General features: G+C 49.1%; 1 protein-coding gene across 4 annotated transcripts in view; it reads left to right on the forward strand.

Moving 5' to 3' along the window:
* Nucleotides 1-13,508, forward strand: part of ASTN2 (astrotactin 2) — a 993,079-nt gene that overhangs the window by 215,149 nt on the left and 764,422 nt on the right. For all 4 annotated transcript variants that reach the window (XM_043927598.1, XM_043927599.1, XM_043927600.1 and 1 more), the window contains exon 3: nt 9,358-9,742. In XM_043927598.1, coding sequence (XP_043783533.1) covers nt 9,358-9,742 — 385 coding nt within the window. The remainder of the gene's footprint in view (nt 1-9,357; nt 9,743-13,508) is intronic.

Here is a 13,508-nt window from a genome sequence, read left to right on the forward strand (position 1 = left end):
CCAAATATATAGATACATAAAGATAGGTCTTAATGTATTTTTATACACATGAATACATACGTACATGTATATAATATATATGTAAATCTCTGTTGTGCTTTTATTCAATCTTAATTGTTCACAGGCATAAACTTATCTCATTTGATTTTGTGCTGGGATCTTTCATAACCTTCTGGGAGCTTACCTAGGGAAAAGTTAACACATAGATAGATTCATCTGTAATGCAGTGACAGGACCCACACCTCACTGTCAATGTTGCAGTTTCTCTCTCTCCCTTTCCTGCCAATCAAACCCCAAGTCTTTCCATCCCATGGTGTATCTTATTTCTACCCTATTAGCTAACTGCTCACTTCAGCTGCCCTAATCTCAGGCCTTATCATCTCTCCCTTAGGCCAGGCCTTCTTCCGTCTCTGCACATTATTGAAAGAGGCAATTCTCTGTTGTTCCCGGCCAGCCTGTAAGCATCTGTGTAGGATGCCGACAGATTTCCCGGCCTCTACCGTTAAATGCCAGTCATACCTTTTACCCAGTTGTGAAAACCAAAAATGTGTCCATTACCAAATGTCTCTTGCAGGGCAAAATTACCCCCCAGCTGAGTTCCTAGATGATTATGAGCAGCTAACTCACTGGTCTCCCAGGTCCTAGACTCCCCACACAGTGTGATCTCGCCACTCTGTTGCTTAAAAAAAAAATAAGTCTCCGATCCTTAATGCCTAAAGACTAATCAGGCCTTTTGCAATATGGTTCTGACCTACGTTATCATCTTATTCTCCTCGAGGTCCAGTGGCCATTCCCAGTCTGAGAGAGAGCGGGCCTGCAGCTTTCCTGGGAATGCCCCCCCCCCTCCGCTGGGAGGACTTAGCTCATACATTTGCCACCTTGTTGTGTGTTCTCAAGCAAGTCTGTCTCCTGAGCCTCTGCTTTTTCATCTGTGCTCTGGGTATAATCATCTCACCAGTAGGGGAGCTTGAGCATCCGTAACTCTAAGACAAGGTAGGGAATGCTAAAGCTCTAAGACCAGCTAGAAAATGCTAACGTTCCTGAAGTGAGGGTTGAGACGAAGTATCCTGGGGATTCAGAAGGTAAAGCAGTTCTTTCTGGCTGAGGCTGCAGATGGGGAAGCCCCCGAGGAGTTCACCACGGAGAGTATGTTGGGGGTGGCCATGAAGCCTGCCTGGTATGTCCGCTTACAGATGTGGAGGTCAGGAATAGCCACGAGGGCGAACTTTCGGGCAGAGGAAATCCCGGAGCATGGAATAGGAACAGTGAGTTCCCACGTGCTCGAAGGCTTGGCGTGGCGCCTGCCTCAGTGGGCGCTCGGTCGGGCTGGTGGCACTGATGGGGGGCACGCCTTTGGAGAAGGATGTCTCAAAGGCATCCCTTTTGAGATTTAAGTGATTGATGAACCGTCCAACTGCAGGGCTTCCCAGCTTGCTCGGTGGGGAGGGGCCTTGTTTCCAGCTGTGCCTTATTTATGATAGAAGATGGGTTGAGAACAGTGAAGGAGATGGAAGAAAGCCTGGGAGGTCGTTCAGGGTGTGTTGACACGATCACGGTGAAAGGCATTTGTGATGGGGACATAGGATGAGAAAAAGAGCGTTTGTAGATCAGGCTATCAGGAGTCATGATTTCTTAGCAGCTCGGGGGGGTGCTGGCTGCATGTTCTGCCTCCAAAGCCCACTTCAGGATGTTCTGTGGTCGCGGGCAAGGCAGTTTCACTCCCTGAGCCTGTTTCCTCATCTGTAGCACTAAGGGTTTGGACTGTTTGCTTGCAATCCCTCCAGTTGATGCATAGTCTGAAGCCTGGAACAAGACGTCCCAGAGAGCTTGAAGGCCCAGCCCCTTTGCTGATTAGCTGTCACTCAGCGAAAGGCCAGGAGAACCTGCCGTGGATCATCAGGCCTCAGCCACACGGGGGCTAGCTGCTGGGACCAGACACCAGTGGTGGGAAGGAAAGGACATTACTTGGGAGAATATGCATGTTCACAGCTCCGGGGATTAAAGGCCCGTGTTCTTATCACCACCGAACAGAGTATTATAAATCCAGTCTTAGAATACCAAATCCTTTTGCGGCCGGGCCTTTGTGAGGGAATATTAAAAAGGCCGAAGACAGAAATAATCAGTTTCCGAATGACACATTGTCAAATAAAGCATTTCTCACATTATCCTTTTCTTTCCCTTTCTCCGGCTCCTTCTCCCGTGCCTGGATATTTTAACAGGAAAAATAGATTAAAATGGGGCCAGGTTCTATGGAGTTCTGAGTTTGACTTTTCAGAAGGCTCTCTCAGTGGGGCGGTTTTGAGGGTGCTTTGAATGTTTCACCTCTGTGTGTTTTTCGGTGTTTGATATCGTGTATGTAAGCAAACCATCTGGAGGCTTGAGCACTGGGATAAAGACAGAGCCGCAAGGAGGGGCCGTACCAAGTCTGATAAGGTGTCCTCTGGATGCAGAAGTCAGAGCTGGTTCCGGGGCTGTCAGATTTACATTCCTCTGGCGAAGTCAGGGCAAGATTTTAGGCTTCTGGGTGTTCATTAAGCTCCTTCCTGGGCCAAGCTCTACATTTTAGGCTGGATAAATGAAAGCTTAGAAACTCCAGTGGGAAAATGGTCAACCAGACTGTTAGGTTGTGGCACTGGAGCCAGATAACTGACAGCCATGGGATTTGAGCAGCAGGAGGGCACAACCTCATCCAAGCTTGCAGAGGCAAAGACGCTCCCCGAGGAGGTAATGGCCAAGCCAAGATGGCTGGGTGCGTTGAGACGAGCAGATGAAGATGAGTGTATCCGCTTCCCAGGCTGACATAGCTAATCACCACACACTGGGTTTGGGGGGAGGTGCTTAAATCAATGGGAATTTATTCTCTTGGGGTTCAGGAGGCCAGAAGCCCCAGATCAAGATATCAGTGGGGTCTGCTTATTTAGAGGGTCTGAAGGAGAATCTGAGAATCTGTCCCATGCCTCCCAGGAGCTTCCGATGGTTGCCAGCAATCTGGTTTTCCTTAGCTCATAAGGGCATCCAGCCAGTCTCTTATCTCCGTCGCTACATGGCTGTGTGTGTGTGTGTCCCTTCCTGCCTTTTTTAAAGCATTTTATTTGATATTAGAATACAGCCAGTTAACAATGTTGTGATGATAGTTTCAGATGCACAGCAGAGTGACTCAGCCGACCTACATGTGGATCCGTTCTCTCCCAAACTCCCTTCCCATCCAGACTGCGGCATGACGTCGAGCAGGGTCCCCTGTGCTATTCAATAGGTCCCTGCTCCTTCCTTCCTATAAGGACACCAGTCCCTGGGTTTGGGGCCCACCCAGTCCAGTGTGCCCTCATCTCAATTAATCACAAATGCAAAGACCCTATTTCCAAGTAAAATCTCCCTCTGCAGTTCTGGGTGGGAACCACTACAGGGAATGAGTGACTGAGAGCTCTGGGCTGAGGCAGAAGCCCTTGGGGAAGCTCTCAGAGCATCACAGCCTGAGGGGACACGAACCACAGTGTGCAACTCCTGGACTGGGTATGAGGGAGGATGTGTGGGTAGGGGAGGCTTGAGAAGGAAGCAGAGACCTAGAAGCGAAGGGACTTGGGCGCCAGGCTGGGGATGTGGATTATTCTGAGAGCGGGAGGGAGCAGAGTCAGGGAAGGGGAAGGGTATGAAAGGGTTGGATTTGGGATGGAGGACTCGGGAAACGGAAGGACTGAGGCTGGTGTTTATCCGTGGAGCCAGACCTTTTATCCTAATCTTTTATTGTCTTGTTTCATCCTTAGCCTTACTTAACCGTTCACATTGGGACCAACCAGCACATTTTGTAGCTCAAGCCTGTTGTAGCTCAAGCTTGTTGTAGCTCAAGGAGGTAGACCGTCTTAGCCAGCTTGTCATGGCCAAGGGCAAGCAGGGACAGGGACCCCCACAAGCCTGAATGCCCCAGCGATACCTGGTTACCCCATCATGTCAGTTTGCCCTTGACATCACCCACCCTCACCCTTGCCTGGCTCCACTGAGAGAGCTGAGACCCAGTGTCACTAACAGAAGAAGAGAAGTGGGCAGATCCTGCTCTAGAGAGGCTTCTGGTAGGGAACATTCCAGAACAAATGGGAACACACACTCCTTCTCCCATCTCTTTCCCTCTTCCTGCCTGGCAGTTTAGTGAAATCTTCAGCCCCATAAGAAGAAGGTAAAAGTCATCCCCTGAGGTTTGTGCTGCTTGCAGTCTCGCAGAAACTGACCCCTAACCAACAGACTGGGATGTTTATTTCTGGAACTCGCTGCCACTTCTCCAATCTTGTTGGTCTCAGGCTGCCCTAGAGGGAACACATTGTCTAAATCGGATTTGGCATCGAGTTGTCCCTGAGGCCAACAGGACCTCAGCTTGCCATCCCCTCGAGCCTTGCATTCCTCTTAACTTGCTTTCTAAAAATTCACAGCCTTCTCCTTACGTCCTCCCCTCTCTCCTGGGCTCCCTGCCTGCCCTGCAGCGTTTTCTCCACTGCTGGGGTCTGTGTCTGCTCTTGGCGGGCAGACTCGGAGGCTGGACACTCTGGCCCTGCTCCCCTCTCCAGCGACAGCTCCTGCTTTTGTGTGCTTGCCCTGAAGGAAGACGGCCGGGAAGTGGGGGTCCAGGCCCTCAGGAGTGGAGCAGCGCAGCAGCCTGGACCAGTCCGCGTGGATGCAGGTCATGGTTTCTCCCTGACCCCGAGTTACTCTTCTGCTTTCTTCAGGTGGGATCTCCCACTAGGAGAGAAGTGGCCACATGCCTCTCCTGCAGCCCTTCGCTTGCGCCCAGTACCCTTCAGTTTTCAAGGCCGTCACAGCACTGTCCAGATTTCATTTACTGACAACCTTGTGGTCACCAGGAATGCGTATTGTGGGTTTCCACGTGCTAGGCCCTGAGCACTGCACTTCACATCCGCGAACTCACCTGGAACCTCCCTGGATAAGGACACTTTTTACACAGTTTTGTGAATGAGAAAATTGTGGTTCAGAGAGCTTCAGCCCTTTGTCCAAGATTTCCCAGTTTTTATGTGATAGTGTGATTGTAAAGAAGTCTTTCTGATCCCCAGTCTTTGGCCCTAACTGTGTGCTATACTATTCCAAATAGCACCAAGTCCATTTTATAGATGAGTGAACTGGAGGGCATCGAGGAAATTCGAGACCACACAGTGAGTGAACAAGGAAACTCAAGATCACACGAGTGAACTTGAATTCAGAACCTTTTCCTGCCTGTTCTGAGCCTCACCCACCACTCCTTTAGGGTCTAGGAAGGTAGGGCTGGTCAGTGGTGCTAGGAACATCACCTGAGCTACTTCTGTGTCTTGGGTGAGGCCCCCGGAGCTCTTTAGGAGCCCAGCCTGGGGGGTGTCTGTTTCAGCGGGTCAGTGGCACTGTGAGCGCCTGGAATTCTCTTTGGCCCCAGTTTTCACAGTGAAATCCTGATCTATAATGGAAGCCATGTGGCCACTGGATGAGCTGAGAGCTTAGCTGGTGGGAGCAAAGGTCAGGACAGGCTGAGCAAAGGTGCAGGACAGCCTGCAGCCCAGTAAGAGGGTTGGAGTCACTGGCTTAGGGTCACATCAAGTGAGTCGGCAGATCATGAAGCTAAATGTCCCAAGCTCAGCTTCCATCAAAGTGGAGTGAGGGAGGTCTGGGCGGGGCGGAGGGGGGGTCCTCACTCTGCTGCCTCCTCCTGGGGGTTCTCTGTGCTGGGAAATCTGTGTCTGAAGTTGCCCAGGTAAGTTGAGGAAGCAGAAGTGAGGCTGATTACACCTTGAGCACCTGGCCCTTCCCACCCCACGCAGAACTGTGAATCCATGATGAAGTTCAGCCACACGACCTGCGTCAACAGCCTCCTGTCTTTGGGCCTCTCACCTCACATAACATAGGACATGGATACCTAACATGCACAGGTGTAGAGGTAAATGACAGAGCATATCAAAGTGGTCAGCTTCCCTGGTGGCTCCGACGGTAAATCATCTGCCTGCAGTGCAGGAGACCGGGGTTGGATCCCTGGATCAGGAAGATCCCCTGGAGAAGGAAAGGGCATCCCACTCCAGTACTCTTGCCTGGAAAATCCCATGGACAGAGGAGCCTGGTAGGTTACAGTCCATGGGGGTCGCAAAGAGTCAGACATGACTGAGTGATTTCACTTTCACTTTTCACTTTCATTGAAGTGTTTGGTCTAGATTGAGAAGGGTTTGGGAATCCAAGACAAGGTTTGCAGAATAAGCATCTTGGGGCAGAGGTAATATTGTGTGTTACTTGTTTAATTGTATCTGACTCTTTGTGGCCCCATGGACTGTAGCCCGCCAGGCTCCTCTGTCTGTGGAATTCTCCAGGCAAGAATACTGAAGTGGATAGCCGTTCTCTCCTTCAGGGGATCTTCCCAACCCAGGGATCGAACTTGGGTCTCCCACATTGCAGGCAGATTCTTTACTGTCTGAGTCAGCAGGAAAGCCCTCAGGGGCAAAAGGTCGATCATTCATTAATTCATTCAGCATTACATATGCACTTGCTGAATGATGTTGACAATAGCAGTAGCAGCTGTGAGCAGTTACATGTGCCCCACACAACACTAAATACTCTATCGGCATCTCACTTAGCCTCACAATGATCCATTGAGTTGCTACTGAAGACTGCCTTCATATAACCCATGAGGAAGCCAAGGCTCTGAAAGGCAGTGACCCAGTCAAGGTCATGCAGCCTCTAAGTAGGAGAACCTGGACTAAAACTGTGTCACTCTGAGGTCAGCTCTTGGCCTCTGTGCACAACACAGGAGTCCCCGAGGCGCTTTATGAGCTGATCCAGCACTGCATGGGTGACATGGGAGGGTTGTTGGGATTTGATGGGGAAGAGAGCCAATATCATGTGATACGGTAATTGCCTGTGGACAGGGTGGTTAGGCCTCATCTTTCCCAGGTCAGTTTTGGTCCTGGGTTTGAGAACAGGGCCACACACCCATAACTGGAGTGGGCAGAGTGGGGATGAAGGGCTCTGGGAGCAGGGAAGGTCTGCAGGGAAGGTTACAGAGAACGAAACAGCCAAAGATGAGAAGGGATGAATCAGGCAACCATGGAGCAAAATTACAGTCTTCACTGGAGAGGCTGCCTTGGGATGTGCCCACTGAATCCTGGATTTGAAAACGGCATTTCCCCTTCCCTTCCCGGGGTTCCCTTTTTCTTTGTGCACCCTCACCATCTTTCTCACTTTTCCTTTCCTTCCCTTTGGGCTGTAGAATCACTGTGCTGCCCAGTAGCCACTGGCTATGCAGTGAGGAGCTGGGTTCCAATTCCTACTTCACCACATTTTGGCCTTTTATTCCCAGCTGGACCTACGATCAAAGCCTGTGTGACTTTAGGCAAGTTACTTAACCTCTCTGAACCACCTTTTCCTCATTTCGCTTGTGGAAGGGAACCTATAATCCCTTATCACAGAGGACTGTCTTGAAGATTAAACAAAATAACATTAAAAATAGTAAGGGCAGGGTCTTCTGTTTTTTTTGTATCAAGTGATAGGGTTCTTGCCTCCTTTTTCTCTTCACTCATCTTTCTTATCATCTCTTCCCTCCACACTCCACAAAAAACTGACAATACCACATCACACGTGACTTCTAGACCTAGAGCAGTCTCTATTATATGTTCTGTGGAGGGAAAAAGGGTGTGTTCTTATTTTTCTAGGTCTCCAGTGGTGCTACACACACACATTTTATGTACACTTGACAGATTGCACCCACCCACACACATAAATACATATAGTTATAGCTTTGTTCGGTTTGTATATTTACTTCTGAGTTCTGACATCCAGAGAAGCCTTCCTGGGGATCCCAGAGTAACTCATTGCCAGAGTCAAAACAAGGCTGCCAGCCATGCCTGCAGCCCTGGCCACCTCCGAGCCCACACCCCACCCACTCCCCACGGACGTGATGAATTCTAGCTTAGAGAGCTGAAGGACCTGAAAAAAAAAGATCATCATTTTTAGTCAACAGGGTGGCTGCATCATTTTAGTAAATGATGTTCTTCTTGGCCTAAACAGGTATCCTTAGCAGCAGCCATCTCCCCACCAAGATAATCTGTTCAGAGTTAGTTAACATCTGTCATCTTTGCTAGATGTTATACAAGTGGTTTTCAGAAATTGCCCTTGCCTTTAATAAGTTAAGGCAGAACAGTCAGCCAATGGGTATGGTCGAAAGAATACAGGTTTTAAAGCTAAAAAGCCACACACACATATACACACACACACCAAGGCTCAGAGCTTCTCTGCTACTCAGCATCTGAGCTTCAGTCTCTTGATTTCTTTGCCCCCTCCTCCTAGCCACAGGCATGGTCCTCCCCAGCTCTTGGGGTTCCAGAGCAGGGACTCCACATGGTGGCCTGGAATCTCCCAGGCAGAAAGCACAGTATATAAAGAAGTGAAGCAGCTATCCGAGGGGCTACCCCCGCTCAATGGAGATGCTTCTGGGGCAGAGTGAAAGAAGGCAGGTGAGGAGAATACAGATCTTCCACCTCGGCCTTTGACAGGTGCTGTGGGGGACGTAGGTGGGCTTTAGAAACACTCCTGCCCTGGAGGAGCTCACGCAGCAGAGTATTTCATGAGTCTCATGAATCATGTAAGATCCGTTCGTAAACACTTTACCTATTTCAATTTAATGTATGGTATGCAGACTCAACCAAATATTTACCAGTTGGATGTGTTAGAGAAAAATAAACGGCAGTGTTCCTTCAACTCCTGATAAAAGGAGCCCTAGAAGAGCCCACCTGTTCATTCATTCATTCAAACAAATATTTATGAAGTGCCTACTTTGTCCCAGGGAATCAACATGAAAAGGCCAGTGTTTCTGAAAATAAAAGTATAGATGATACAGAAATTGTCTGACTTGTGTATTCCCAGCAGGATGGAAGAAGGACTGCTGTCCCTTGAGCCCTCAGTGATTCTTTCTGGAGGGAAGCAAGGCTGAGAGGGTGTGCTCAAAGGTCCTGGGGTCACTCAGCTGGTGAGAGGCAGAGTCGGGCCTCAGACCTCTAGATGTGAAGCCCCCAGCCTAGTATTTAGTGGCGTGCATCTCTCCGACATGACCATCACGCAGCTCATTTGTTCCTCGTGGCGACTTCCTGAAGAAGGAAGGGCAGGGGTTCTTTGACCGTTATACATGTGAAAAGCAAGGCTCAGAGAGGTGAAGCAGTTTCTCCAAGGTCACACAGCTTATTGGTGAGAAAGCCAGGTTTGGAAACGGTGTCCCTCCGCTGGCTCCGGAGGCTCCGAGAGCCAAACCCGGGGATCGTGGGCTGCGCGCGGCGGCCGGCGACCCCGCGCTGGCCCTCCAGCCCCGAGAACAGCGGCCCACTCGCGTCTCCTCCTTCCCTCCCGCTCCAGGGTGGCCTCATCGCCCTGCTGCTGCTGCTGCTGGTATTCACGGTGGCGCTGTACGCCCAGCGGCGCTGGCAGAAGCGGCGCCGCGCCCCCCAGAAGAGCGCCAGTACGGAAGCCACGCACGAGATTCACTACATCCCGTCCGTGCTGCTGGGCCCGCCGGCGCGGGAAGGCTTCCGCTCCTCCCGGCTGCAGGCGCATAACTCGGTCATCGGCGTGCCCATTCGCGAGACGCCCATCCTGGATGACTACGACTACGAGGAGGAGGACGACCTGCCCCGGCGGGCCAACCACGTCTCCCGCGAGGACGAGTTCGGCAGCCAGGTGACCCACAGCCTGGACAGCCTGGGCCGACCAGGGGAAGAGAAGGGTGACTTCGAGAAGAAAGGTGAGTCTTCCTTGTTGCATCCCACCTTCGGGGCAGGGGGTGGGGGTGGCATTTTGGGGAGCTGGGGAGAGGCGCAGGAGCTGGGTGGTCGGGGAACACAGGAAGTGTTTTCTGGGTTAAGCCATTTTTGATTTATGGCCAACTTCTGTTGGGTTTTCAGAGATCGTCTCTTGATTCTTTGATGGTGGTGGGCGGGGGAGTGGGGTGGGGGTGGTGGGAAACTGTATTCTTGGAATTAGAGTTTGGAATTAGAGCGTCAGAAGTTAAGTAGTCCAGCATCTTTTAGTGTTTCTTGATTGCCTCCCTGGATGGCCTTCTCACTACTCAGGAGAGAGCTCATCTCACTTCCAGACTCTACTGTTGGAAGGTTTTTCCTTAGACTGAGTTGCAGTCTGTTTCTCTGGCTCTCCATATCAGAAACTGAACCTGAAGTTCCCTTCTCCAAGACAGCTCTTGGGAAATATGACAACAGGGAGAAAAAAGGCACCCAGTAAGTTTTAGAGATCAATGTCAACAAATAATCACAGTTGCTTCTGCCACTCTGATGTGACATATTTTCAGACATTTCACCATTCTGGTCACTGTCCTCTAGATGGAGATTCTGATTTTTCTTGTCTTGGAGTGTAACACCAGCAGTGACACTCTCTTCCTCAAGGTGGGAATGTGCCTGTGTTGAGCAAAATGCAATTTTCACCTCCTTTTTGCCAGCTGTTTTGCTTCTGTTCATGCAGGTTGAGCTCACATTTGTTTTTTTGCAGCTGTTGCTGACTTGTGGTTGACTTTTTGATGACTTAAACCTCTCAGTCTTTTTCATATATGCTATTGCCAAGACCCATTCTCATTGTTCTCTTGGAGGACAATTGATTATTTGGACCTGCGTACAGGATGTGTGTGTGTTTGTCTTTATTCAGTGTCTATGCCTCCAGTTTGTTTATAGATGAGATTTGGCTATTTTTTCCTTTAGGTAAATGCTACAGAATCACTGTTCTGCCTTTCCCCCCCTCTATATTGTCTTTATGACCCTGGTGATGATGATGTGTTCAAGGTTTGGCCCAGAGGCCCTAGTGTTAGAACTACTCCTGTTTGTGAGCCAAGAGGAATCATCATCATTTCTTGGACCAGTCCTGAGCTGTGAACGTAACATTTTTTCCTCCTGCACCCAGGGTCCTTCCTCTCAGATCCATCTTTCCATGATGCTCAGTGGAAAAATAGGAACTTTAGGAATTTCTTTAAAAGGAGACATTTTTGTCAAGCTTAGAAACCTAGGGAGGGAAAAGAGTGGTATAGTAAGTAAGAGGACAGTTTTGGAGTTGTTGGGACCTAGAAAAATGGGAATTCAATCCTCCAAGTCTCAGATTCCTCACTGAAGGATTTTTGGAAGGATTAAATATAAAAATCAATGTGTACCAAGTACCTAACACAAGGCCTAGGATATGGTCCATGTTGAATCCCTGAGAGCCGTATCTGTAGACCTCAGGCCCTTTCTTCGCCAGGTTCCTAAGATTCTCGCTAAGCCAGCTCCCTCCTGCCCGCCTGGCTCCCGCTAAGTGCCAGCCACCACTCTTTGCTCAGTGCTCTGGAATGTCTACATCATTTCCCTTCTCTGCTGTGATCTCTTCTGTCTTTGAACTGTTGGTTTACTGACAGTCTCCTCAATTCTTCACTTTCTCGAACATATTTATCGTTTTTTCATGTGACTTTTCGTCTTAGAACAAGAGCAGTGTGCATTGGTTTCATTCTTCACACCGCTGCCTAGCACAGTGCCTCTCGTGTAAAGAATGTCCAGCGAGTGTCAGACAAGAACGATGGCCCTGGAGAGAGAGGCTATTCAGGAGCTATGCTGTCAGGTCAGAGCATCCTGCTTCTCTTCTCTAAAATAGAAAGTCACTTGGATATGACAGAAAGCATCATCCCATTTTCCTAGATGTGGACTTTTGCAGCCTAATTTATTAAGCCCTACTGTGTTTATATGGAAAATGGGTGAATTAGCAACCAGTTTGCCCATCTCATGGGCTTCCCTGATAGCTCAGATGGTAAACAATCTGCCTGTAATGCAGGAGACCGGGGTTCAATCCCTGGGTCAGGAGGATCCCTGAAGAAGGGAATGGCTACCCACTCCAGTATTCTTGCCTGGAGAATTCCACGGATAGAGGAGCCTGGTGGGCTACAACCCATGCGGTCGCAAAGAGTTGGACACAACTGAGTGACTGACTACTTCTTCTGCCTGTCTCATAGTTTTGCTGTGGGGCTTAAATAATAAATTCACTGCAAACCCTGAAGAAATTTCCCTAGAGTGGGGTTTGTTTTTCACACTACAGTCTTCCCCAGCCTGGCCGAGAGGAGAGGTCTACAGCCTCCTTCAGTTACTGGAGTGGGTTGTGATTACTTTGAGCTTATCACTTACTGCTGTTCAATAATAATCAGTTTCTCTGTCTCCTACTCTAGATGTGGGGACTTTTTTTTTAATTCTTTTTTTTAATTGAGGTATAATTAACATGTGATCTTGCATTAGTTCCAGGTATACAATGATTCCATATTTGCCTGTATTGAGAAATGATCACCACAATGTCTAGTTAACATCCATGGCCTCACAGCGTGACAGTATTTTTCTTGTGATGAGAACTTGACTCTCTTAGCAACTTTCAAGCATACAGTAGAGTATTATTAACTCTAGTCATCATGGTGGACATCCCAGCCCCGTGACTTATTTTATAAAACTTGGAGATTTTTTAAAGCAAAGGCAGTTTCACTAGTGTCCAGCACAGTGACTGATGCCTCATGGTTGCTCTGAAAATGCCTGTTGGCTGAATGATTCGGTCAATCGAATAAATCCAAGCGCTGGCTAAAGCCCCAGATTCTCAGTTCCAGGCCTCGAGTTATCTCACTGTCCTCAAACCTGGGGACTCTAGAAACCAAAATGTTGACGGAGGCCGTTCTGGTCGATGAGCAGACCCTAGCTGTGAGCAGCCGCTGGTTGGCCGTGAACCTAGAGCCTGTTATACAAAGTGGAGTAAAGTCAGAAAACAAATGCAGTATACTAAAGCATGCATATGGGATCTAGGAAGATGGTGTTGATGAACCTGTTTGCAGGGAAGGAATGGAGACACAGAGGGAGAGAATGGGCTTTTGGGCCCAGCGGAGGAAGGAGAGGGTGGGACAAATGGGGTAAATAGCACCAACAAATCAGTTCAGTCACTCAGTCATGTTTGACTCTTTGCGACCCCATGGACTGCAGCATGCCAGTCTTCCCTGTCCATCATCAACTCCCGGAGCTTGCTGAAACTCATGTCCATCAAGTCGGTGATGCCATCCAACCATCTCATCCTCTGTCATCTCATCCAACCATCTCATCCTCTGTCATCTCATCCAACCACCTCATCCTCATCCTCTATTTAGAGATGTATCTTGTGTAAAACAAATAGCTGGTGAGAAGTTGCTGATAACACTGAGAACCAGTCTGGAACTCTGTGATGGACTAGAGGAGTGGGAGGGGGGAACGTCAGGGAGGCTCAAAAGGAAGGGAACGTATGTATAATTATGGCTGATTCATGTTGTGGTAGTGGGGGAAACGAAACAGTGTAAAAATTTTTTTTAAAAAGAAATTACAATAAGCCTCCTGGGAAATGGAAGCTGAAGCTTGAACAATCCTGGTTCTCTCCAGGGCGTGGCAGAGTCCAGGTAAGAGCCCGAACCTCTTGGCCAGAGAGCACCCCTGCTTTCGATAGCTGTTGTGCTCAGAATGGCCTACGTGACATCATGGTGATAG

Source organism: Cervus elaphus, chromosome 16 (assembly GCF_910594005.1).
Source record: "Cervus elaphus chromosome 16, mCerEla1.1, whole genome shotgun sequence".
In the NCBI taxonomy this organism is placed as follows: domain Eukaryota; kingdom Metazoa; phylum Chordata; class Mammalia; order Artiodactyla; family Cervidae; genus Cervus; species Cervus elaphus.